General features: G+C 37.4%; 2 protein-coding genes and 1 long non-coding RNA gene across 4 annotated transcripts in view; 1 reads left to right on the top strand and 2 right to left on the bottom strand.

Moving 5' to 3' along the window:
- Positions 1–721: 721 nt before the first annotated feature.
- On the bottom strand, positions 722–9,430 carry LOC115423557 (aminoacyl tRNA synthase complex-interacting multifunctional protein 1-like). Of its 2 annotated transcripts, none has more exons than XM_030140422.1 (4): positions 8,860–9,430; positions 6,684–6,892; positions 3,640–3,808; positions 722–915 (listed from the first exon to the last, which is right to left on the bottom strand). In XM_030140422.1, exons 1-4 carry the CDS (start codon positions 9,230–9,232, stop codon positions 749–751), a joined length of 918 nt encoding a protein of 305 aa, XP_029996282.1. In that variant the 5' UTR covers positions 9,233–9,430; the 3' UTR covers positions 722–748. The 2 variants fall into 2 exon arrangements, with proteins under 2 accessions (XP_029996282.1, XP_029996273.1); XM_030140413.1 differs by having other exon boundaries at positions 6,684–6,898; positions 8,860–9,426.
- Positions 9,431–10,845: 1,415 nt separating this feature from the next.
- LOC115423605 (uncharacterized) lies at positions 10,846–13,912 on the top strand. The gene is made up of 2 exons (XR_003935989.1): positions 10,846–13,093; positions 13,578–13,912. It is a non-coding gene; the product is annotated as an uncharacterized LOC115423605 (long non-coding RNA).
- Positions 13,913–13,971: 59 nt separating this feature from the next.
- Positions 13,972–26,589, bottom strand: part of rnf150a (ring finger protein 150a) — a 38,544-nt gene continuing 25,926 nt past the window's right edge. Inside the window, exon 7 of the mRNA XM_030140389.1 lies at positions 13,972–15,415. Coding sequence (XP_029996249.1) covers positions 15,297–15,415 — 119 coding nt within the window. The 3' untranslated portion in view covers positions 13,972–15,296. The remainder of the gene's footprint in view (positions 15,416–26,589) is intronic.

Below are 26,589 nucleotides of genomic sequence, written 5' to 3' on the forward strand. Positions count from 1 at the left end.
GTCTTGACCTTATATGTGCAAATGTTGTGATGTAACTAGTTATAGATGTAACAAATTAAGAAGGAATTAAAACAGGTTGTAGAAATACACTCGATTTTTGCCAGAATTAATATAAAGATAGTTTTGCAGCACCTGGAGGGTTCAAATTCAAACTTTATGAACTATTAGGGTCCAAAAACACAAATAAATGAACCACAGACTAATAAATGTGGGTTTAGCAAAATATGACCCCTTTAAATGTTTGTCTTGATTGGAAACTGCATAATGCAAGAGTTTTTTCGTATACATTTCTAAAGTTATTTTTATTTTTTTTTTTAATGGAATGTCTTTTGCAATGGACAGTATTTTTTTTTAAGTAAAACTGTCAAACTTTTGTCCCCTACAGAGGACAAAAAAGCATTGCTGGGTCTCAGGAGGATATGATCTCTTTCCCATCTTCGCTGCATACATACAGTACATTTTCAGGATGCTGCACTGCCCCCCTGTGGCCAAATATTAAACTAGAAATAATGCAAAATAATGCAAAAGTAACATTCATATACTCCAACAGAGGGTAACATACGATTATTATTTTTCTTTGGTTACATTTAACAGAGGAGTATGTAGACAGGACAATATGACACCCATGTCATTTTCTACACCATTATACATTTTTGGCCAGTCCACTCTCAGAGAGGTTTCCACTGGATGTTGGAAGCTGAGTGAATGAAGGGACTTGCATTGAGCTACTTCAAATCACTCTGTAGGCTTACTTGATTTCACTGTTGCTCAAGGTTTGGGCTTTGCACACCCCTTTGCCGACAACTTCCAAGGCAGCTCCCTTGTAGGTTGCAACACACTGGGCATCTGTCTGCAGGTCTGGCTGAATCTGCTCCCAGATCTTCTCTGCAGGGTTCAGCTCTGCGTCCGGTTCACCTGCAAGCAAGTCAGTTTCACAGGTGAGGAGTTTTTTCGAAACTTCATGCAGTGGATTTAGTCCTGTGCTACAAACAGTGGTGCAAATCCTCATGTGTAACAACTCCACATTGTTCATGGAGGTACGCTCAGTCATGAAATAGCTTTTCCTGTAAATGCCATTCAAACTGCACTATTTTTACACTTTCTGAAAAACAGTTACTTCTAACAGTTCAATACCTGGCACCTTAAGTATCAATGGGTGGGATTCAAGGGGAGCTGATAGAAATGAAACATTCAGTGGTTTTTCATATTTACAGTGGTGGAAAAGAAGTTTCACCCCACGCATTTGTGATATATTTCATTAAAGGTGGAGTAGGAAATGTTTTCCTGGAGCATTTTTTACTATATTGCTTAAAATCCCCATCACACCCCAATTACAACCAATTAATTAAGTGCTCAAACAGAAAAATAAAAACATTTCGTCACCTGTGGAACAGACAGGACTGAAAAAACACCATCCAATTATTTTAACTGGCCCATCGAAATGACTGAACAATGATAAGTCTATCAAACTCAACTGCCATTTGTCCCTCCCCCTTCTGCGCATACCCCTCTTCATGCATGAATCATGCTTTCTAAGAGGTTTGGAACACTAGTGCAGGAAACAAAGCCAGAGCCAGAGCAGAGCTTGGCTAAATTAGCTATATTAGGATGGAAAGTTCACCAGCAAACTGTTTTGTCACCGACATAAATCACTAGGAAATGTAACAGTCAGATAGGTCTGAACTGGGGCTGTTCTGTAAGAGCGGAGGTGTTGGAGGAGACTGAATGAGGTACACATGGATCCGTGAGCCGGAACTGGGCGAACTGTCACTGTGCAACGCTCGTGAACCCTTGGGAACAAGCATTGTGTGTGGCAGTACTCTGGAGGCGTGGCTTCGAGGGGATGGGGAAAGGGGTTTGGGCTTTTGAAATTGTGTATTTTCAAAATGTAACTTGCTCAAAGTGTTTTTCCAAGATCTCCTACCCCAACTTTAAGAAACACTGGTAAGTCATTGAATTCTGCCAAGTATTGTTCCGTTCTCCAAACCCACACGCTCCCTTCTGCACATGCTCAGTTCCACTGAAGTCAAAACTTGAAGTTTCAGCAAGTTAATGAAACAGATCCAGGACATGACATGTAGAAACGGTCAAGAATTTGATTATTTTTTCTTGTTAACAATAAATAATTAATAATAATTTCATTTGCATATGTTTGCATCTGTCTAATGCAGCCACATTGTTTGAAACAAAAATGATTTTTCCACCAATATTTCATAATATTTGAGTCTGAAAACTTTGTTCCAGTACTGTAAGTTTCATTTGTGTGTAATCACATGTAACGGCAAATTATTGTTTCCATTATCTTAGAATAACACATTTTTATCTACAAAGTAGGGCTGGCCAAAAGATCAGATTTTTCATTCATTCATTCATTCATTCATTTTCTGAAACATTTAATCATCTGGAGGGTTGTGGGGAAGCTGGAGCCAATCCCAGATACCAACGGGTGAAGACAGGGTACACCCTGGATGTGTCAGCAGTTCATCACTGACATTTACAAACAAACATTCACACCTACAGGCGGCTTAGATTATTAAACTTTATATAGATGGTGGGAGGAGGCCAGAGTATCCATGGAGACACACAGACAAGAGGAGAACATGCAAACTTCACATAGAAAGGCATCAAACCCAGGATCTTCTTGCCCCACCATCCTGCCCACCAAGAGATCTTTTGAAGTACAAACATGATCCATGATTTTACCACCTCTTAAAATACAGGCAAGTTACAACTAAAGATTTCAACGACCAAAGGAAAGTTTTGACACCTATTATTAATTTGTGCAATGGCTCAGTTCGATCACCACCTTGAGTTTACCTCTTCTCATCGTGGCCTTATCCTCCAACAAACCCACTCTGCTGTGCCGCCAAGTGTCTTCAGCAGCTTCCTATTGGTCAACGTCTAAGAGGAGTGGAGTTTTGTTTAGGTGTCACATAAGCAGTTATGGGCATGGACTTTAAACAGTAAGATTTTAAATATATGGTCAGTCAGGGTGCTTGTTCTTCCTCCAAATAAAAATTCCAGAATCCCCCCCAAGACCTTGACTTTATGTACTTTATACTTGTGTGCCAACTTTTTTTGGTTGAGATTGTACCTGTTGTGTGTAGTAGAAAAGTTCATTTTAATAAATGTATGAATGAATGAATGTATAATTCATAGTAAATGATGCTTTAAAGACAGAAACATTTTCAAAACCTATAAAAATCACAAAAGTGACAAAAGCATGAATATCACACAAACAAGTTTCATGAGAATCATTCCAGTACTGACCAGGTAGTGAAATCCTATCCAGATTTTTATATGTTTTCCTCATGTATTTCTTATCTTACAAGATTATGTGCCTTTCCTCTATGAGAGAAACTTTTTCCATTCTTTATTACAACTTTCACACAAAATTCCAGACTTCATACTTTTTAAGACTTTCAAGACCTGTGCAAGCACCCTGTTCAGAGTATGAGGACACATTAGGATTGGTGTTTTTAGAGGAATAGCTGCTGAAGCTGCTCTGATGATCTGGTCCACAGATAATCTTCACTTTCTAAAGACAGAAGCATTTTGTGTATTATAAGCTGGGTCAACTACGTGACAATCCTTTTGCAAACTCTGCTGTCTGACTGACACAGATTCAATGTGTAGTACCTGTGATGGTCTGGAAGGTAACTCTGTCTCCTGGAGATGCTTCAGGTGGAGGTTCGAGGATCTCCACCTTGTCCGGTGAGGTGGCACATAAGATTATACCATTGGACACAACATCTTTCATCACCTCTTGCTTCAGGTTACACAGCATGACAACCTTGTGGTTCTGTATCTGCAAGAGAAAAAATATATTTTCAGATGGTTTTTAATTCAATGTACTCTGCCCAAAGGTTTGTGGAGTATGTGCCTCATTATATAAATTATATAAAGTAAACAGATAGGCTCTGAACTTTTAGGTCAATGACCCCCCTCCACCCCTCAGGCCAAAATAACAGAGTGAGCAAAAATGTTTCAGGGGATGCAGTAAAAAGTTAAATATGCAACAGTAGAACAATAGTCCATTAAAGGCTGTGCCTCTGTTTGCATCTGCTGCAACAACAGTTTATATAGTTGACAAAAAGTACTAAATGCAGTTAAGCAGTGAAAATCATTTTGTTAACTGAAATTAAAGTAAAAAAAAAAAAGAAAAAGAAAAAGAAAACAAACACCTATTTTCAAAGCCGTAAACTAAATAAAATCTAATGCAACATGGAAAAAAGAAATTATTAATTACCGTACTTTCCAGACTATAAGCTGCTACTTTTTTCTCATACTTTGAACCCTGCGGCTTATCCAACGATGAGGCTCATGTATAGATTTTTACGGGTTAACGGCCTCCAGGGGGCGCTCTAGCAGGAAGCGCAAAAGGGAGACAGACAGGTGGAAGAGGTGATGCAAAGAGAAGTTTTAAGCTGAACTTAATCATTTTGTGTGTCATGCAAAAACCTCATCATGGAAAACACACGAAGTAATGGATATGATGCAGCTTTTAAGTTAAAAGCAATCGATGTGTCTGTCCAAGAAGGAAATAGAGCTGCTGCACAGAAGTGCCAGTGAGAGTGACAACGGAAGAGAGACTGAGAAGGTGTGTGACGGAGCCTTTCTGAAGCTGTTCAGCTCTGACACTGGAGAAGATGACTTCAGTGGTTTCAGTGCGCAGAAGGAAGATGAAGGTAGTGATCAATGACTTTTCTGGGTTTTTTAACCAGCCATATTCCTGCTGTTTTCCTGCCATGTTACAGGCACTGTTTGGAAAAAAGCAGTTAAGGTACAGAAATAAATATTTAAATAATCTTTCTGTTCACCATCTTTCTGTGTAAATAACTCATGTTACAACGTGGACACCTGCGGCTTATAGTCAGGTGCGGCTTATAGCCCGGAAAGTACAGTATTTAAAAAGAACTGCATGTAAAATCAACCTTGTTTTTTATTTTATTTTCCACAAACTTTAATGTTTAAAATAGAATTGCACAATATTGGACCAAAAATAAACAGCTAAACCTTTATCCTCGTTTTTTTTCAATTTCAATAAATCAAGGCATTCTTCATACTAATTGAAACAGCAACACAAAAACTAGACAAAGACTAATTTCAAAGTACTTGTGCACAATGAAACTGAAATCAACAAACAATAAAAACAAATGGAAACAAGAGAAAAAGTCAGCAGAGGTTACTAATACCCCCACCCCTCTGCAACAGTTGACCCCTCCTGCTCACTGATACCCTGCTTAGTCAAGGATTCATTTTTAATTTTAATTTAAAGATAACTGTAAACTAGATAAAGCTAAATCACTGTCCTTTTTGGGTAGTTCACTTAAACCAAGACAAATATGATTCTACCCACGTCTTAACTTGGAATTGGGTGAATAGTTTACGAGAAATTGATTGGATTACCCTGACAGTGTCTAGTTACACAAAATTTCCAAATATATTTTTGTATTTCTTTCAAGTGTGAAAACACATATCTCTATTAAATACTGTATTTTATGATGGCACAATGACCTTTACAGTCACAAATTTCAAGATGCACATAGAACCTTTACTGTTATACATAACACTGCAATAGTTTCCTGACACCTTGTCCTTTCAGTGTTTCCTTCAAATATAATGTTGAAGGTTGTCCAGCAGATGTCGCCATATTTAACTGCATCAAACACTGCAAAAAACAGAACCATTTCAGCAAAATGACTTTACATTGATTCAGTGGTTCACAGAACTTCAGTTTCTCCATCACGAATTGACTCCAGAGCTTTATTACCCCCGCCAAGGAACGGCGGAGGTTATGTTTTCATCGGGGTTTGTCAGTTTGTCTGTTAGCAAGATAACTCAAAAAGTTATGGAAGGATTTGGATGAAATTTTTAGGAAATGTTGATAATGGCACAAGGAACAAATGAATAAATTTTGGTGGTGATGGTGGGGACTGATGTGCCTTGGCGGATGTCTGTACTCTCTGAGTCTAGTTTGTTATAGAATAAAAAGGGAACGGGTCACAACTGGACATGAGGCTGTTTGACAGTTGTCCATTTACTTTTAAGCCTCTGAAAATGGAAGGAATATATATAAAATAGTTGTAATTCCTAAATGGTTAGAATATTTTTGCTAAACTCCTTGAATTGAGACTGAAACGGCACACCTCAGTCACATCTTAACTGTTTTATTTCACATCTGCTCTGATGTACAGAGGCTAAAGTATAAAATTTGTGTCAGTGTACATATACTTAGGGACCTAACTGTATTTCAAGATTCATATAATTTTTATTGTCGATTCACTAGATGCACAGGACAGAGAATTGAGATACTGTTTCTCTCACCTTGTTAAAGACCATGCAGTCATATAACGAATAAACTACAGCAGAATATTACGTGTACATGTCAATCTATTTATAGTAGCAGCAAATACAATTCATGTATTGGTAAAAATAAATTCTAAAAAAAAATTACACTATTAAACATTCTATCTATCTATCTATCTATCTATCTATCTATCTATCTATTTTAAAAATTAAATTAATAAAAAATTGAAATGAAAAAAATTATGTTTGAGTACAGAGGTCTCTTATACATAAACCATGGGGATTTGCAGTGTAATTACCGGATCTATAACAATGTGTGGAGATAAAAGTTACCTGATAATGAGGCATTTCGTCATGTGAAGGTATTACTCTACCTGGGCCACAGAGATGTGCTGACCCAGCTGGTTGACCACTGTCCTGGGAGCAGCCTCTCCCACATCCACCTGTAGGTACAGGCCGTGATAGTACTGCAGGGCTGTGATGACACATCCAACGCGGAGGTCCAGCCGGCTCACCTCCACTTGGCCTGCATCCTGGCTCGTGGGCTCGTCCTGCGTCTTCAGATCTTTCAGCTTTGTCACTTCTGGTACTAAGGAAAGACACTTACTGTGGTCACCCAAATAGCAGAAACAGTGGACGAATGAAGTCAGGCCAGTTTAAGACGTCATGTAAGATGAGACAAATAATGGTTTATGCCTTTAGCTTTTCAAATACTGCACTCTGCTGTACATAAAAAATAGCTAAAAGAAAAGAAAAACAATAACTAGATCCTGGCAAAGTAAGGGAATCTGTGGTGTGGTGACTTTCTCTTGCTGCTACAAAAAATATAGCAGTTAAACAGATGATACTATCCCCAAAATGACTGTAGGATGTTAAAACATTTTATTCTTCATGAAACAGCATTATGAGTGGTCACCTGAATTTAGGTCAAATGGAAAAAATGTTTAAAATTATGTTTTATATTAGTAATTTTCCACATCCTTCTAAATACCAAGACCACTAAAACTAAGTATTAATATGCTATGCAACAGATATTTAAAAAATTTTCGTCACTTAAAAATCGTATTTTTTTCAAAGGTCCACTAAATCCAGGTCAGACAGTTCAACAAGTGAAAGATGGTAGAGTCACCATGTTTGGCATCCTCCTTTAGGGTGTGAGCATGTGTTTGATCCAACCCCTGTAGAAAAATTGGGTCCCATTACCTGAACCTGTCATAGTAGCATGTATGCATGTACGCATGAATGTATGTATGTATGTATGTACGTACGTGTGTGTATATATATATATAAAATTTTTTTGAATGATAATAAATACATATTATATAATAATAATTGTAGTTATTATATGCAGTAATGCAATACCTCTACTGCATCCTATTATGTCTCATTTAAAATTCTCTGGAATATAATCTAATGCTATAACTGAGGCCTACCTTATTAAACTGATTTCTCTACTTTGGATCCAAAAGTGGTCACATTAGTGAGTGAGGTTAAATTGTTTTATTTTATTAGTATCTGATAATAAAAAAAATGACAGTTTTAAGTGATTTAAAGCATTTATAATATTAACCCCACCATTCTCCTGCAACCCCCCCCCTCCATTTTTTGTAGACCCACCACTGTGTGTGTATACATGTATGTATGTATGTTTTTTGGTATGTATGTGTGTATATATATGTATGTATGTGTGTGTGTACATATATATATATATATATATATATATATATATATATATATATATATATATATATATATATATGTGTGTGTGTGTGTGTGTATATATGTATGTGTGTGTATTTGTATGTATGTACGTGTGTATGTATGTATGTGTGCGTATATGTATGTATATATGTATCTATCTCACCTGACTTTACTCTGCAGACCTGATGGTTTTGGGGCTGAATGACAAAATCTCTACATGTAGCCAAATCGTTGGTCATCCTCCTCCAGATGTGTGCATGTGTGTTCTGCTCATCCTTTGCAGAAACAGTACAGCAGGGGTGCCCAATCCTGGTCCTCGAGATCTACTATCCTGGATGTTTTAGATGTATCCCTCTTCCAACACACCTGATTCAAATGATAAGCCTATCACCAAGCTCTGCAGAAGCCTGAAAATGACTGTCAGGTGTGTTGGAAGACGGAAACATCTAAAACATGCAGGGTAGTAGCTCTCGAGGACCAGGGTTGGGCACTCCTGCAGTACAGTAACATGTTTGGTGACTGGCCATAGTTTTTCTCATTTTACCTGAAAATGCAGTGAGGCCGGGGATCTTGTGTTTGATGTTTCCAAAGTTTATACCATGTATTCTTCTAAAGAGATCAACACCTATCTATCTACCTGTGATCCAACTAATGCCCCACACCTTCCCAGACCTGATGGTTTTGTGGCTGAATGAAAACATCTGTACATGCAGGCCCCAAAATCCTGCGAGAAGGAGGGGCAGCAGAGGGAGGAGGAGAATGGAGGAGAACATGAGAGCAAACAAATGTCCAGTGTGCACGTGCCCACACTGCACTAACACTTGACCATCCGCGCGCACACACACTCACCTTTGAGCTTGTTGTATGACGGTACTCGTCCGCGGAAGCCCATCTCGTGCAGCTCCCGTCGGACGGTCCGTTTGCTGACACTGACTCCGGTGACACTCTGCAGCTCTGTAGTGACGGCGGCTACCGACGGTAGACACTGCTCTAGGGCCACCTTCTCCAGCACTTGTCGGTCCACCTCTCTGAGCTTGTGCGGTCGGCCGCACCGGGGCAGAGCCGTGGTGATCCCTCCGCGCTTCCAGTTCAGGATCACGCGACTCACCGTGGACCGCGGCAGGTTCAACAGAGCCGAGATTTCACGCACTGACTTCTTACACAGATAACATCCCACCACGTTGCCACGTTGGAACTCACTGAGCTCCTCACTGCGACCCATTTCCACGCTGACACCGAACCCGAACTAAAAAAAAAAAAAAAAAATCTTTTCCACAGACGATGCAGTTCGCGTCACTAAAGATATAAAACGACCTACTTCCTGTCTCCTCAGTGGGCGTGATCAGAAAGTCGCGTGGATGAAAAAAAAAAAAAAAAAAAAAAAGCAAATAAAATAATAATACTGTAACGTTACGTTTTATGGGTGTGTAAAATTATTTTTCACAATCATTACTCTCCTTTTTTTCCCCACTCATATGAACTCCTCCAGCCGAGATTTGTTCTGCGAGATCTCGCGAGACAACGCACAGACGCAGCAGTAGACCTCAAACAAACTAAATTTTCTTTAAATCTCTGAGTCTGTCCTATGTCAATTGGATGTCACAGTGTTCATAACATATGTGAGTTGTGAAAAATCGTTAAAATTTTTACTTAGGTAACACTGGGGTGGAAGAATTGGTCGAAATCTATCAATCACGTTGACTTCTGCCATAGGAATAAATGGGCGGGGCAGTGGAGTGGAGAACTTTATGACTTTATCTTGGCATATTTTTTTATTTATTTTTCTTTTAAGGATGGGTGCAAACCAAAAATGTGTGTTACTTCAACCTACTGCCGGAGTGTCCACGCTTTGGCCTAGACCTGTTGCTGCTCTGAAACAAGCCAAGAAACACAGTCTAATCAAACCCTAGTGTAACAGTCTAATATCCATACTAACTGTCCACATGCTGGGAAAAAAAAAAGTTACTGGACATTCCATGCATTTGTGATACATTGAATTAATAAACACTCTTGAGGCATTGAACTCTACCAAGTTTTGTTCCGTTCTTAAATGCACATCCTCCCTTCTGCACATGCACTGTTCTGTCAAGGACAAAAGCTGGATTTTAGCAGATAATGAAACAGATCCAAGATATGAGAGGTTGAAACTGTCAAGAAATTAGTTTTCTCTTTTTTTTTTTCTTGTTAACAATAAACACAAATAATAATTTGCATGTATTTGTGTCTGTAAGCATTTTTTCCTCATATTTCATGATAATATTAGATTGTGTAAAATTTTAAGGGTATGTGAAAGCTTTTTTCATTGTTCATACTTACTGCTGCTTGTTTGTTTAGTTTTTTCCCATATTTAAGTCACTAATCTTGTTGATGTTCATTAAACCTCAGATTAAAGTTGATTGTTATAATATCAGACGCAGTGAAAACTGAAGAAAAAGTCACTTTTTGAGCAAAATAATTAATTAACCAAGCATAAAACCCAGTGTCTTGATCCACTGTCATTGATCCGACTCAATAGGTTTTACTGGTGAATTAATATTGTAGAAAATGACAGTGTTTCCACGTTCACTATGGAGCCTCTGAATGTCCAAATGGGTCATATCTGATGACCATGAAAAGATGACAAACTGCATTTTATACCAATTATTTACATGTATTGATAGAATTAGTGAATCAACAGGTATTATACTTTTTAGACCAGTAGATGTTTTTGGTCGCCAGTGGCTGTTTGGGTCTTTCTGGGTTAAATGTGCTATATAGATAAACCGTGACCTTGATGCATACCCTAATTTCTAGTTAAGAACATAAACAAGTTTGTCAAAATTTGTAAAACCAGAATCAAATTTATTGTAATTTACAATCAGAAACATTCCTACATGTGCAGACACTGCTACTCATTCTTACATATTTCTTTTATAATACAAACTAGCAATGCTGTTACTTCTGCCGGGTATAGAGTACAATATGCGGACACCCCCCAAAACCAAATACACAACAGTACAGTTAAAAGATCACAACATTACACAACAAGCATTAACTAGGTCATGTGCCATTTTCTGTACCGTAGCCCTCTTTTCTTGAAAGATTTACATTTTAAGAAGTCTTTCAGTGTTACCACTCTCCAATCTCTGCAGGGATAAAGTGCAAGACAGGAAGGCTTAAACAAATAAACAGATAATGAAAACTAAATAGAGTAACACTTTATTGTACAAGTTTAAAAATTCGGAATATTTCCCTAATATTTTCTCAGGAAAAAGTTGAAAGTTTGGTATTTATAGGAGAGTCAAAGACTGTGTGCAATTACTACATTCATTCCAGGCAATGAATTATAGAATCTTGTACTTGATAGAACAGGTTAAATTCATACAAAACCATTTGTCTACAGGCAAGCAATTCAATAAATTGAAAATAAGGTTTTGGATAACATAGTGTGTTTGTACGAACACTTAAAGGGAATTATTTGGAAAATAGAGAAACAACCACAGATAATTATCCTGTGTTATTTTCTGAGCCTTATTACACTGAGTACAGGTCTCCTCTTTTTTTCTACTTATTCTGTATATAAAATACTACACTGAAATACTGTAAACAGATTTAATTGAGAAGATGACCTCAGAGCTGAGTCACATTTGTTGGTTTCTCTGTTAAAAAAAAAAAAAGGCTTTCCCCAAACTTGTTTCAACAGGCAGTACCAGCCAGACTCCAGTGATCTGGCACTGAAAATGAATGTGCTGTGCTTCATCTTGTCGCTATGCCAACCAAACAAATGGAGTCAAGGTGACAGAAGAAAGGTCCGACTCATGGGAGTGAGGAAAACAAGCAAAAAGGGGGGAGCAGGGGGAATTGATGTTGAGTGTCTCTGGTTTTTCTTAGGTGCTGTGCTGTCTCATTATCCATCGGTGACGTACAGAAACTTAAAGGCCCAGATAAAACTGGCCAAGACTTAAACATCTGCATCTATAATGTGCTCACATTCTTTTTCTGGATTTGAAAGATGATCTCATAGAGGCGCATCATTTCAACCTTATTATCTAGAAATTTAGGAAAATATAGATGCAGTCGGATGAATATTCAACTGCATATTTCGATAAAGCACCATCATAAACAAAGCTATATAACATCTTAATTGTTAGACCAGTATTGTCTAAAATGTAGTGTCTATAGGTTGAATTAGCTGCAACTAAGATGAACATAGCAACAGAAAACACTACATTACATTCCTCTTAATGCCACAAATTTAACTTTTAGCATTTGCCCGAGTACTCCTCAGTGACTGATCGAAACATGGGTGTGTGGACATGTGTGTGTTGTATAACAGAGTCCCAGGTGGCTCAACAATATCACGGAAACAATGACTGGAAGAGAAAATCACCAGTTAATTCCACTGGCTCCGTGGGTCTGTGCTTCTTTACTGTGCAAGTCTGCAGGAATGTGGTGTTAGAGCCAGCTGATCACATATAACATTTATACAGAAGAAGTATGTGAAAGGGCCATGACAGACCAAGAAAAAGAGAAGTTGAGTTATATATATAAAAAAAATAAAAATGAATTAACAGTCAGAATCACTATGGAGGTCAACAGCTGTGTCCATGTTACATAATAACTGCCCTAGTGTATATTCTGCATCTAAATTTTCATCACTGTTTATTTTGACAATTGATAAATCATTTATCTGATTAAAGAACCAGGAAGAAGTAAACAAAAAGAAAAAAAAGGCATTGATTTTCTTCCTTTTTCAGTTCACTTTCAGTGTCAAAAAGGAAAGATGAGCACACATTTCTCAAATCAAAGCAGCATCTTCAAAAGTTTTAAAAAATATAATTGGGATGCGAATGGATGCAGCTTCATGACCAACTGACAAATCACAGCAGCTTTCATCTTCATGGTGTGTCTTTTTGCAGTTAGTGCAAAAATCAATCACCAAACTTTTTTTTTTTTTTTTTTTTAAATTCTAGGAGTAAACTCACAGCCAGTTCTAGCAAAGAAGGCATTTCCTCGGAAAACAATGTCATCAAATCTGTAGATACAAAACATTTTTTAGTCTACATGTGTGTAAATGCGGTTACAGATTTAAATTACAAACGTGGTGTTTATACTGATTTTAATACTGACCATAAGTATTTTCTTAGTTTATAAGACACCTGTGATGGGTCTTCAGTTTTCATTCTCTTTCTAACCACAGGCCTAGATATGAATGTTTACTCTCAGTCAGTTTCTCAACTCTGCATGTTCTGTAAGCTACTTTATCTCTAACAATACCACAAGGTGCAGCCTAACCCAACTCCCCAAAACTTCCCAGGATAACTCCAAGGTCTTACATTCTGTCTGTCTTTATCTTATTTTCTTTCTTCTGGTTAGAAACAGTGTCATACATCATATTAATCAATCACATTTCAGCTTAGCGCAGGCTACTATAAGTTAGACTGACTTCCTGGACAGGTCAGAACTGACTTCTGAGAGAGGGCGAAGCTTCATCTGTCAGTTTCTCACTTGTGCACAATAAAGGAAGGCCTCATTGACAATCAATCCATTCTCCACAAATTTCTTTGTCGTTTACACCTCCACAACAGTGGCTAATATTAGTATGTAATATGGACACAGCAAAAGAGTAAGTCCACACTAAGAAGGCAAATTAGAAAACATGTATTCTCTTGTTTTAAGCCTCAGACATTGCTACCAGCTGTGCTTATTCAGAGTGGAAAAGTCTAAAAATGCTGGCCTGGAATTTGAGTTTTTAATGATGAAAACAGCTTTTGTTAAGTGGCTTTTTGCAGGAGCCCAAACAGATGTTTGAGCTGCTTAGCTCTGCAGAGGAACAGAGCTGAGTCATTCCCACTCTGGACCAGGTGGAGGCAGTCATGCACCATTTTGCAGTTTGTTGGCTGAAAAAGACACAGGTCAACAACAACAACAACAACAACAACAACAAAAAACCTGAAATATTAGTGTGGATGTCTGTTGTTTTCACATGTTGACAGTTAAGAAAAAGAAAAGAAAAAAAAAAGCTTAAAAACACACTTCTCTCCAATCACATCACATTAATCAAATTACATTTTTAGGCATCTTTTCTTACATAGTTTTAGTTTTTCTTCTTACATAACCGTCATACGCACCTTTATATTATTATTTAGGTTTCATATCACATACAGATGCTATTTATTTCCACTAAGTCGCCAAAGGAATCAGTGTAAAATGAAGAACAACAACAACACTGTTTAAACACCACTGATAAGCCTGGCACACAGACTTCTTGTCATATTTATGTTGGCCAACTCAAAGGAACTGGTTGTTATTGGCAAACAAACTGTGTATCTGTAATTAGCAGCAACGTCTACAGCACTAGTATAAACATGTCCCTCGTAGCAGACAGCAGGTAGTGATGACTGGCGACATGTGTTAATTTGTGAATCAGCAGCAGCTTCAAAAGGGCAGTGGGTGACATCACTTTAAATTGCTTGTTGTTTTCTATGATTGTCAACAGTGAGGACGGAAATATGTCGCTTGGGTTTGGTTATTTCCTCTCCACAATAGGATTAATCATTTGGTAAAGTATTAAAAATCAACATCTCACAAAATAGACACAAACAGTTACATTTAGAAATTACAGCATAATTTGTGCATACATATTTCATCTCCGTAATGTCACGTGACCACATAAAATGTTAAAACCTACACTTCAAGTTCTGATGAGTAAAATGTGGCCAAGTCTGAGGGAAAAAAAAAAAAGAACAAACTGCTGGTGGGAGTTCACACCAATTGTACGGGACCCCGAACGGACTGCTGTTTTAGGCTGTTTACGCGTTGTGTCTCCACATCACATCTGTACAGCTGAACATCTGTTTAACGTTGGCAGTGATCTCATACCACAACAACCATCTGCACATATTTCTACATACTTAAAGCTGGAGCCCAGTGTAAAAGGAGGCCCATGTTGTGTCCAGCAGCAAGGTTTTTGGGTGCAAAAAGAAAAAAGTCTTTCCATCTTCGCAAGTTGAAAGAATTTCTGTTGAATTGTGTGGAAAAACTGGGTCACCACAATGTAGGAGCTGTGAGTGGCCACCCGATCACCATGGAGGTCGAACCGGCAAAACGACGATGTGCGAGACACTGAGCAAGCCACATGTCCACAGTAGTGTTTTCTTTAATGTTGGTAAGGATAAGCAAGAGACGTTTTGTGCTGTTCTGGGTCGTATTGCTCATTGGTCCATCTTCTGTGAGGCCACTTCCTCTCGTGGCCAAAGATGTGTCTCCAGGAGCTCCTTCACTCTTTGTGCTCGACTCTGATTAGATCAAGATTTGGCCCCTTCACACTCCAGCTCCGTTGACAGGTCCACTTCAGACATGCCCACATCCACACCCATGATGAGTGAAGTGTCTGATTCACTGCTGAGCTGTGGCTGGTGTTCACCTAAAGCAGGGCAGAAGAGACACAGGCAGTCAGGACTGGATAGAGATCAGTGAATTGGAAGAAGTTCTTTAATGTTAAGGTTGTGATCAGATAATGGGGAGCTCTACAGACGTTTTGGAGACCATTTTCTAACAAAAAAGAAAAAAAAAAAGAAAAAAATGAAAGCTGTTAATTTATCATTTTCTTAAATGAGAGAACAATACCAATTTTGTGGCAACACAAAATAAATAAAGGGGAAAAAATTGAAAAAAACAAAATGGTGATAGAAAAATAAAAGTCAGATAAAACTTTAACCGGACCACACGAGGGGATATTCTGAACATTTTGTGTAATTTCTATAAAATTTAGGCATGTGTAAATATCCATAGGACAATGGAAAACTATGAGAGAAAATCTATAATACTGCTACTACTACAAAGAGGAGAAGAAATAGAAGGAGCAGAAGAAGGAGAAGAAGAAGGAGAAGGAGGAGGAGGAGGAGGAGAAGAAGAAGAAGGAGGAGAAGAAGAAGAAACAGAAGGAGCAGAAGAAGAAGAAATAGAAGGAGCAGAAGAAGCAGAAGAAGAAGGAGCAGAAGAAGAAGAAGAAATACAAGGAGCAGAAGAAGAAGGATGAGGAGGAGGAGAAGGAGAAGAAGTAGGAGAAGACGGAGAAGAAGAAGAAGAAGAAGGAGAAGGAGAAGAAGAAGAAGGAGGAGGAGGAGGAGGAGGAGGAGAAGGAGAAGAAATAGAAGGAGCAAAAGAAGCAGAAGCAGAGGCAGAAGAAGAAGAAGGAGGAGGAGCAGGAGGAAGAGGAGGAGAAGAAGAAGGAGGAGGAGGAGAAGGAGGTGAAGAAGAAGGAGGAGGAGGAGAAGGAGGAAGAGGAGGAGAAGAAGGAGGAGGAGGAGAAGAAGAAGGAGAAGAAGGAGAAGGAGAAGAAGGAGGAGGAGGAGAAGAAGAAGGAGGAGGAGAAGGAGAAGAAGGAGGAGGAGGAGGAGAAGAAGGAGGAGGAGGAGAAGAAGAAGGAGGAGGAGGAGAAGAAGAAGAAACAGAAGGAGCAGAAGAAGAAGAAATAGAAGGAGCAGAAGAAGCAGAAGAAGAAGGAGCAGAAGAAGAAGAAGAAATACAAGGAGCAGAAGAAGAAGGATGAGGAGGAGGAGAAGGAGAAGAAGTAGGAGAAGAAGGAGAAGAAGAAGAAGGAGAAGGAGAAGAAGAAGAAGGAGAAGGAGAAGAAATAGAAGGAGCAAAAGAAGCAGAAGCAGAGGCAGAAGAAGAAGAAGGAGGAGGAGCAGGAGGAAGAGGAGGAGAAGAAGAAGGAGGAGGAGGAGAAGGAGGTGAAGAAGAAGGAGGAGGAGGAGGAGAAGGAGGAAGAGGAGGAGAAGAAGGAGGAGGAGGAGAAGAAGAAGGAGAAGAAGGAGAAGGAGAAGAAGGAGGAGGAGGAGAAGAAGAAGGAGGAGGAGAAGGAGAAGAAGGAGGAGGAGAAGAAGGAGGAAGAGGAGAAGGAGAAGGAGGAAGAGGAGAAGAAGAAGGAGGAGGAGAAGGAGGAGGAGAAGGAGAAGAAGAAGGAGGAGGAGGAGGAGAAGGAGGAAGAGGAGAAGGAGGAGGAGGAGAGGAAGAAGGAAGAGGAGGAGGAGGAGAAGAAGGAGGAGGAGGAAAAGAAGGAGGATGAGGAGGAGAATTTCAGTAATAATAATGCAGAAGGGCAGAATGATGACACTATTACTAATAATAATAATGCTCCTCTTCATCACTGTGGAGAACAACAATAATCCCAGTATGAACAACATCATGATCCCCATCACTCCCAGTACCTAACATTATGAGTCTGATGGAAGGCCCCCAGTCAGTCCAGTCCAGGAGGACGGCATCATGAAGGGGGGAAATCACAGGGGTTATGGAGGTGTCTGCAGACCCCCCCTGAGTTTTTTCTCAGCAGGCACTACGTCAATTGTTTTGAAACCAAACATACTGATGTCATAATCATACCTAACACTATTATCCATACCTTTTCAGAAACTTTTGCCCATATGAGTAATCAGGAAAGCAAAAGTCAAAGAGTGTGTGATTTGCTGAATGCACTCGTCACACCAAAGGAGATTTCAAAAATAGTTGGAGTGTCCATAAAGACTGTTTATAATGGAAAGAAGAGAATGACTATGAGCAAAACTATTACCAGAAAGTCTGGAAGATACTATTAAAGAAGAATGGGAGAAGTTGTCACCCGAATATTTGAGGAACACTTGCGCAAGTTTCAGGAAGCGTGTGAAGGCAGTTATTGAGAAAGAAGGAGGACACATAGAATAAAAACATTTTCTATTATGTCAATTTTCTTGTGGCAAATAAATTCTCATGACTTTCAATCAACTAATTGGTCATACACTGTCTTTCAATCCCTGCCTCAAAATATTGTAAATTTTGCTTCCCCACCCCGTAGTTGAAGACAGATGAGATAAAATATGATGTTATCGTCTCACTAAAAAAAAAAAAAAAAAAAAAAAAAGGACAGAACCAGAATCCAACAATCCACACTGACTGCAGCCGGAAAGAAAGATGGCTGCAATAGCGTTAAGGACAGCGCTCATTATTCTGGGCTAAAGACAGAAGACGATTGGTGATCCATCACTGGTGACGCACAGCGGCAGACATCCTGACAGGTCGGCTTGTTCGTCTCGTGCTAAATGCCCGTCAGTGTCACAGTCTCCACCAGCTCATTAGCGCTGCGACAGATCACCTCTAATTTACATTTTAATTAGTCTCGAGAATAATACCTGCTCGTTTCCGCCTGATTTACTACTTGTCAAACACACACAAGTAAACAGAAGTCCTCGTGACAGAAGCTGCTGCACCTCGTAGTAGACGATCAGGAAGTCCTACATCACACTGAGAAAGTACCTCCAGCTTTTGTTGTGCACATTTTGCAAAAAAAATACTCAAGTTTCTTTCTTTTCTTTTTTTTTTAATAGCAAATAAAATACTAACATAAAAACCTATAAAAATGAAAAATTCAAATTTTTCTCTTTGATTTAGTGCAAAAAAATTAAAAACAAATTAGGAAAATGTTTACATTTATGAACTATCTTTTCACAAAAAAAAATTTAATTACCTGAACAACCTCAAATTTCTTCTCATTTTTAGCTTACCGGCTGTCATCTGTCATCGTCTGTCGTCCGTTACAAAACTTTCAATCGTCTTCTCCGAAACTACAACTCTGATTGACACTAAACTTGGTATACAGCTTCTTTATGATGATGTCAACAAAAATTAGTGAAATTATTTGGATCCGGATCTGATTCTGGATTTGATGGATTTTGGATTCTGGATTTTGAAAAATTTCCCCATTATAAGAGATAGGAAGTGGATCGATGCAATAACTCAGTAAATATAAATGATATCCAATGTAAATTTCTACAGTCCAGCCCTGATGGGGAGATGACCAAAACATAATGTCTACATGCTGATCAGGATCTTCTTCTGGAAGAAAATTTAACATGGGCTCTTACGGGGAAAAAAATTTCAATCGTCTTCTTCTCCGCAACTCCAGTTCTGATTGACTTCAAACTTGGTATACAGCTTCTGTATGATGATGTCAACACAAGGTATTGAAATTTTTTAGATCTGGATCTGATTCTGGATTTGGTGCGACTTTGAAAAATTTTCCCATTATAACAGATAGGAAGTGGATTGATCCAATAAATCAGTATCAATGATATCAAGCTGGAATTTGAATTTTTTACAGATCTGATTGGAATACGAGCAAAACATGGGCTATTTTTGTAATATAATAAATGCACATAACTGGGTGATAATAAATGGCATCTGGATACATTTCCCAAAGCTTTTAATTTGGCCGGTAAGCTACAGGGCCATTGGTCCTATTTTTTTTTTTTTTTTTTTGTATTTTATTTATTTATTTATCTAGACAGGGACAATGCACAATATACATTAACCTTAAACAGGAGAGAGATGTAGTATTCCAGGTTGTAGCACTACTGCTAATTTCCACCTGTAGTTACAGGGCAGGCTGATGTTATCATTAAAAAAATACACATTAATAAAAACTAAAACAAACAAAAAGTAGTATAAGATGCATTTCTCAAAACGACGCACTCAAAACGACCTTTCTGGTGTTATTACCGTACTTTCCGGACTATTGGCTGCACCTGACTATAAGCCCCACCCACCCCGTCTCCAACATCTCACCATCAATTCATTGATGCCAAGCTTCCGTGTAGCAGCTCTATTTCCTTCAGTGACAGCCACATCAATTGTTAGCCCAGAAAACATCAATTAGTCACATCATTTTTAAGGCGCAGGTTCACAGCGTGTGGAAAAAAGTCGTGGCTTATAGACCGTAAATTACATTACTCAGAAATAGGGTAGAAGATGAACCTGTGGAGCTGAATTAATGAAGAATTCAGACCCAAGCAGAGCATTTACAGTTTATGTAGACCACAGGGAAATGTTTAAAAATGCATAATTTCATTAAAAATGTAAAAATATCACTCCTTTAAAAGAAAAAATAATCTGTGTTGATAAGATTTGCGCTTTCTCATCTTATATTACAGGCTTTGTTTTCATCTCCCAAAATTAATGAATTTTTAATAAAATACTGGGGCTAAAAATAGGACCAAGTACATGAACAGTAAAATAAATACAGGAAAATACCAGATTTTCACTGAAAAAATGCAAAATGGAGAGGGTAATATTATAATAAATAGTGATAAATCACTTAAGAAAGGTTAAGTGGGTGCTTCTATGAAACAGGGTACATTTTGGTATCTGGCAGTTTGTCAGCTTTTTAAACACGATAATAAAAGAGAAATTTAGACATATTTCCCCCCAGGATGTACCTAATGATGACCTCAGATAAATGCTAAAAAAGTCTACTCTTATTCTGAGCCATCCCAAAATTAATTAATTTTTATTCAAATACTGTGGCCAAAAATAGGACCAAAACTGGGACAGAAAAAGCTACCTAGGTGTCAGTGCATTTTATCTAGAAAACATGGCTTGAAATGGTTTTATTTACCATTATAAAGTCACTGTGTTAAATCTGATGATCCCAGTGGTTTTTCTAATGTAGACATGTGTTTTTTTTTTATCATGAATCGGCAGTCTCGTTCCAGGTTTCGTGCATAATCCATCGTGTCCACTTGCGTTACATGCAGAACCTTCCCATTTAGACGCATACAAATTGTTCCATTTTAAAAAGCAAAATATCACTCCTTCAAAAGAAAAAATAATCTGTAGATAAGATTTGCACTTTCTCAGTTTATATTAGAGATTTTGTTTTCATGTCCCAAAATTAATGAATTTTTAATAAAATATTAGGGTCAAAAATAGGACCAAAACTGGGACAGAAAAAGCTACCTAGGTGTCAGTGCATTTTATCTAGAAAACATGGCTTGAAATGGTTTTATTTACCGTTATAAAGACACTGTTAAATCTGACGATCCTACTGGTTTTTCTAATGCAGACGTGGTTTTTTCATGAATCAGCAGTCTCATTCCAGGTTTCGTGCATAACCCATCGTGTCCACTTGCGTTACATGCGGAACCTGCCCATTTACTCGCATATAAATTGTTCCATTTAAAAAGCAAAATATCACTCCTTCAAAAGAAAAAATAATCTGTTGATAAGACTTGCGCTTTCTCATTTTATATTTGAGATTTTGTTTTCATGTCCCAAAATTAATGAATTTTTAATAAAATATTGGGGTCAAAAATAGGACCAAAACTGGGACAGAAAAATCTACCTAGGTGTCAGTGCATTTTATCTAGAAAACATGGCTTGAAATGGTTTTATTTACCATTATAAAGTCACTGTGTTAAATCTGATGATCCCAGTGGTTTTTCTAATGTAGACATGTGTTTTTTTTTTTTAGCATGAATCGGCAGTCTCGTTCCAGGTTTTGTGCATAACCGATCATGTCCACTTGCGTTACATGCGGAACCTTCCCATTTAGACGCATATAAATTGTTCCATGTAAAAAAGCAAAATATCACTCCTTCAAAAGAAAAAATAATCTGTAGATAAGATTTGCGCTTTCTCATCCTATATTAGAGATTTTGTTTTTACGTCCCAAAATTAATGAATTTTTAATAAAATATTGGGGTCAAAAATAGGACCAAAATTGGGACAGAAAAGCTACCTAGGTGTCAGTGCATTTTATCTAAAAAACATGGCTTGAAATGGGTTTATGTACCGTTATAAAGACCCTGTGTTAAATCTGACAATCCTACTGGTTTTTCTAATGCAGACATGTGGTTTTTTTCATGAATCGGCATTCTCATTCCAGGTTTCGTGCATAACCCATCGTGTCCACTTGCGTTACATGCGGAACCTGCCCATTTAGTCGCATATAAATTGTTCCATTTAAAAAAGCAAAATATCACTCCTTAAAAAGAAAAAACTAGAAGCACTCGGAGAGCGCAGACCTCCGCCAAGGCTGATCACTGGCCCCCCCCGTGGGCCCCCCCCACCCCCGATCACCACCAAAATTTAATCATTTCTTCCTTATCCCATTTCCAACAAACCCTAAAAATGTCATCCAAATCTGTCCATAACTTTTTGAGTTATGTTGCACAGTAACGGACAGACAAACAAACAAACAAACAAACAGACAAACAAACAAACAAACCCTGGCAAAAACATAACCTCCTTGGCGGAGGTAATAATCTGTTGATAAGATTTGCGCTTTCTCATCTTATATTGGAGATTTTGTTTTCATGTCCCAAAATTAATGAATTTTTAATAAAATATTGGGGTCAAAAATAGGACCAAAATTGGGACAGAAAAAGCTGCCTAGGTGTCAGAGCATTTTATCTAGAAAACATGGCTTGAAGTGGTTTTATGTACCGTTATAAAGACACTGTGTTAAATCTGATGATCCTACTGGTTTTTCTAATGCAGATATGTGGTTTTTTCATGAATTGGCCCTCTCATTCCAGGTTTCGTGCATAACCCATCGTGTCCACTTGCGTTACATGCGGAACCTGCCCATTTAGTCGCATATAAATTGTTCCATTTAAAAAAGCAAAATATCACTCCTTCAAAAGAAAAAAATAATCTGCTGATAAAATTTGCACTTTCCCAGCTTATATTAGAGGTTTTGTTTTCATCTCATCTGAGTTTTTTAGGCTGTGATCCATATAAAGTCATACCATACTCTCTCCTTGAAGAAAAACTGTTTACAAAGCTAAAATAAGCTAAAAATCTCTGCAGTAATGGCCTCAGATCCTGTTTTAACCTTTACATGTCAGCGTTTAAACCTCTGACAGTCCCTGAGGCAGTGCAGACTGACCAGGACTTTGGCAAAAGTTACTTCATCTTTTCTTTCCATTCTTCAAACACAGTGTGAAAGTATGCCATAAACTTGAAGCAGATTCCTGAGCAGGCAAAGAAGAACAGCAGGGCTGACGATGAAACGACCGGGAAGACAGAAAGTTTAAATACATCAAGCTGGACAGACTGATGTGAAAATCTAACACAGACTCATTACACATCTGTGTGAACCACATAAACAGATGGTAGATTTAGAAGCAGCGTTTTGCATGTTTCATGACTTTTTTGCGTTAAATTACTCTCCAACTGTCAGATACATTCAAAGGAGGATCCAATGAAGAGAGAAAAAAAAAACAAAAAACGTGACATTTAAAGGATAATAGTAATAGCATTTTAAATAAAACATCATAATTTCATAAAAAAAAAAAAAATAAAGACCCAACGTTTTGAGACACAGGTCATAATGTTAAGAAAAGAAAATGATAATATTTCAAGGAAAAACAGTTATGAGAATAAACTCATAAATAAGGTGACGTTTAGTCAAAGAATCTGTCGCTTATCTAGCATCTCATTAATATAAGTTTCACAAATAACAAAATAAGCTCCACAGATTCAAACTTACGTCATTGGACATAAAAATGTGACTTTTTACTTGTATAATTCAAATTTTATTCTCTTAACATTGTCTATTTTCTTGACATATTATTTCATTATTCTTGTAATATTAAGACAATATATTAACCATATAGGTAAACACAGTACAGTATATTATGTTAGAGACGTTATTGATGATGATTATTGTTGAGCTATTGCAGGGGTGTCAAACTCATTTTCTTTCAGGGGCGACATTCAGCTCAATTTGACCTCCAGTGGGCCGGACCAGTAAAATAATAGCATAATAGCCTATAAATAATGACAATTCCAAATTTTTTATATGCAAAAAAACAAAACAAAACAAAACATTAAATTATGAAAACATGTACATTTTTCAAACTATCCAAACAAAAAACAAAGTGAATAACCTGAAAAAATTAAATTTCTGAAGAAAAATTAGAAGAAATAAAACTAAGAAAAATTTGATCAATATTATACCTCAACTTATGATTTATACATGTGCAATACAGATCAGATCTACCGAGACACAAAACAGGCAGAATATTGTTAAAATTGCACTTATTTTTCTTTAGACATTTCAGGTTGCTCATATTTGTTCAGGTTTTTGACGTTTTATTGTTAAAGGATATCAGAGTTTAATGTTCTTTGCAGTAAATCAAAAAGAAAAAATTGATGTTGCCATTATTTAGAGGCATGATATCATATTATTTTTTTCACGTTAAACCAAGAAGAAAATTTGGAGTCATTATTTCTCGGTTATGATGCTACTATTTTTGAGTTTGACGCTCTTGACTGTTGATATCTTCTGCACTTTGCAAATTCATGCCACGGGCCAGATTGGAACCTTTGGCGGGCCGGTTTTGGCCCCCGGGCCGCATGTTTGACACCTGTGAGCTATTGCCTTTTTATTTCTAGAAACTATTTATCGAGATTTTCCATCACAGCAACGAGACAATAATTAGTGTTTTGTTAACCCTTTCATGCACGAATTATGAGAACCTTAATCAAAATTTTTTTCTGAGTGTTTTTATTCTTCTTCAGGCATGAAAAAAAAAACAATGTGATCGAGAATTTTCTTCTGAAAAATAAATTAAAAGAAAAAATAAAATAAAAATAATTTTAAATTTTTTTTAAAAATACATTAAAATAATAATAATACTGATCATAATAATAAAAAAATTCTTATGAACCTATTTTTGGTGAAGTTGCAAAAATGTCCACTCAGCTGGACACCACACGTTTAATTTTTGACGCACAGAAACATGTATTTACTGATAAATTGTGTGAAAACTATGGGGAGGGTTTGTGATTCTGGGGGTTTATGCTCAGAAGAGATCTACATAATGTTACCAATTCATGTCAGAAAAGATATGTAGTGTCTTAAAACTTTAATAAAGATATGTGTTAAAAAAAAAAAAATAAAAAAAAAATACAAAAAGAACAACAAAATCCATGAATATAGAAAAGAAAAGCTGTAGAATAGCTGTCCACTGTAGTGACCAGTATGCATGAAAGGGTTAATTACTTTAGTAGTTGTGATTGTTTTACAGCAGACAGTGAATTAACTACACAATTGGACTCAGTTAAAAACCAAACTGTGACGGTCGAGGTCATGTCTCCATTTTTCCCCTGCAGATTCTGAAGATGTGGATGTTAGCACTGAACCCACCATAAATTACTTCTGAATCTTTGCAGGTATTTGAATGGCTTTTCCCACTGCAGTGTTATTCCAACACTGGACAGACTTTGTAATTGAATTTCAACAACAGACTCTGACATGTACTAGTACTACTATTAACATACAATACTGCCTGACAAATAATACAGTTTTCCTCTAACTATTCCAAATACACACAGTATAGGTGCCATATGCATGGTTTGTGTTACTGATAGCAATTTCAGTTTTGTTATTAATTAGTGATTAGTAATTTTATATTTTAATTGCATTTAAAAAGGTGTTACATGATTGTAATTTAATATTTGCATTATTATTTGCACGGTCATGGTGTTTTGGTTATTTCATGTCAATATACTGACGAGTTGCTAAGGATAAAAATAAGAGCCTGTAGCTTTAAGAGAGTCCGATGAGCTGGGGGGTGCTACGTGCCTGGGGGGTATACGGCATTAGAGCTGACATGTTTTCTGTCCGTGTTCGGACTGTGTGGATAAGTTTGTATCTATTTTAGCCGTGTTTGGACAGAAAACATAGGCAGTGGATTCCTGTATGTATTTACTTTTTATTTTTTGTATTTTGCTTAATAAATCTGAGAGGATTAACTTTTGTGGAGGACATAGTTTTTACAACACGAGTCAGCCATAAGCTCCAGTGGAAGGTTTTATTGGAAAACCTACACACAGACAAGCTTTCTCTCAAATTCAACATACAGCCATAAACATTTGATCTTTATAAGACAGACTAAATCCTTTTTTTTGACGCATTTTCAGCTTAAAAAGGGTAAGAACTAAAATAGTAAGTATGAACATGTGGATGCACTAAAAAAAAAAAAAAAAACAGGAGCGGAGGTTTCAGTTTAGGACCTGGGTTTTTACATAAGGTGGTAAAATGCTGTAAATATTTATATATGTGCTGCTTGGATCAGGTTGTGACTTTCTGAGCAAAGAAACTACTACTGACACAAATACACTACTGGTGAAAACATGAGCAGGTGGCCACCAGCCTGGTTTTGAGCTTTAAAATGAAAAGCAGAGAAAAAAGCTTGTTTTATCCATGTATTTGTGTAGAATTTGAATAAGTCCCATTATAAAGTTCAGGTGCATGAAAAAAATGATGTGGCTTCACTACAATGAGCAAAAAAAATATAGACAAAGCCCCCCCCCCCCCCCCCCCCCCCAATAGCCATATTAATTTAAATTAATTCATATAAACTCAAAACGGATAGTAACTGTTACAAATAAATTATTACAAATATTAAATTATTTAACTCGTCGTATTGTGGCTGCCTCCGCTGCTACTGCCGCCACAATAATACTAGCAAATTAGGCTACTGGCATTATTACCTCTGCCAAGTGTAACGGCAGAGGTAATATTTGTTTGTTTGTTTGTAATTTGTTTGTCTGTTTGTTTGTTTGTTTGTGTGTCTTCTAGCAAGATAACTCAAAAAGTTATGGACGGATTTGAATGAAATTTTCAGGAAATGTTGATACTGGCACAATAAACAAATGATTAAGTTTTGATCTGATCTGCCTCGGCGGAGGTCAGCGCTCTCAGAGTGCTTTTCTAGTTATCATATATTTTGTATTATTACAACAATTATTATTTTCCCCCTCACTCCCCCC

This window comes from Sphaeramia orbicularis, chromosome 1, assembly GCF_902148855.1.
Source record: "Sphaeramia orbicularis chromosome 1, fSphaOr1.1, whole genome shotgun sequence".
NCBI classification, from domain to species: Eukaryota; Metazoa; Chordata; class Actinopteri; order Kurtiformes; family Apogonidae; genus Sphaeramia; species Sphaeramia orbicularis.

Coding starts and splice junctions, on each gene's coding strand:
- LOC115423557 (XM_030140413.1), bottom strand. CDS start 9,232: ATGGGTCGCAGTGAGGAGCTCAGTGAGTTCCAACGTGGCAACGTGGTG. Junction 3,809..6,683: donor AGCACATCTCTGTGGCCCAG/GTAGAGTAATAC, acceptor TTTCTCTTGCAG/ATACAGAACCACAAGGTTGT. Junction 916..3,639: donor TACCTTCCAGACCATCACAG/GTACTACACATT, acceptor ACTTGCTTGCAG/GTGAACCGGACGCAGAGCTG.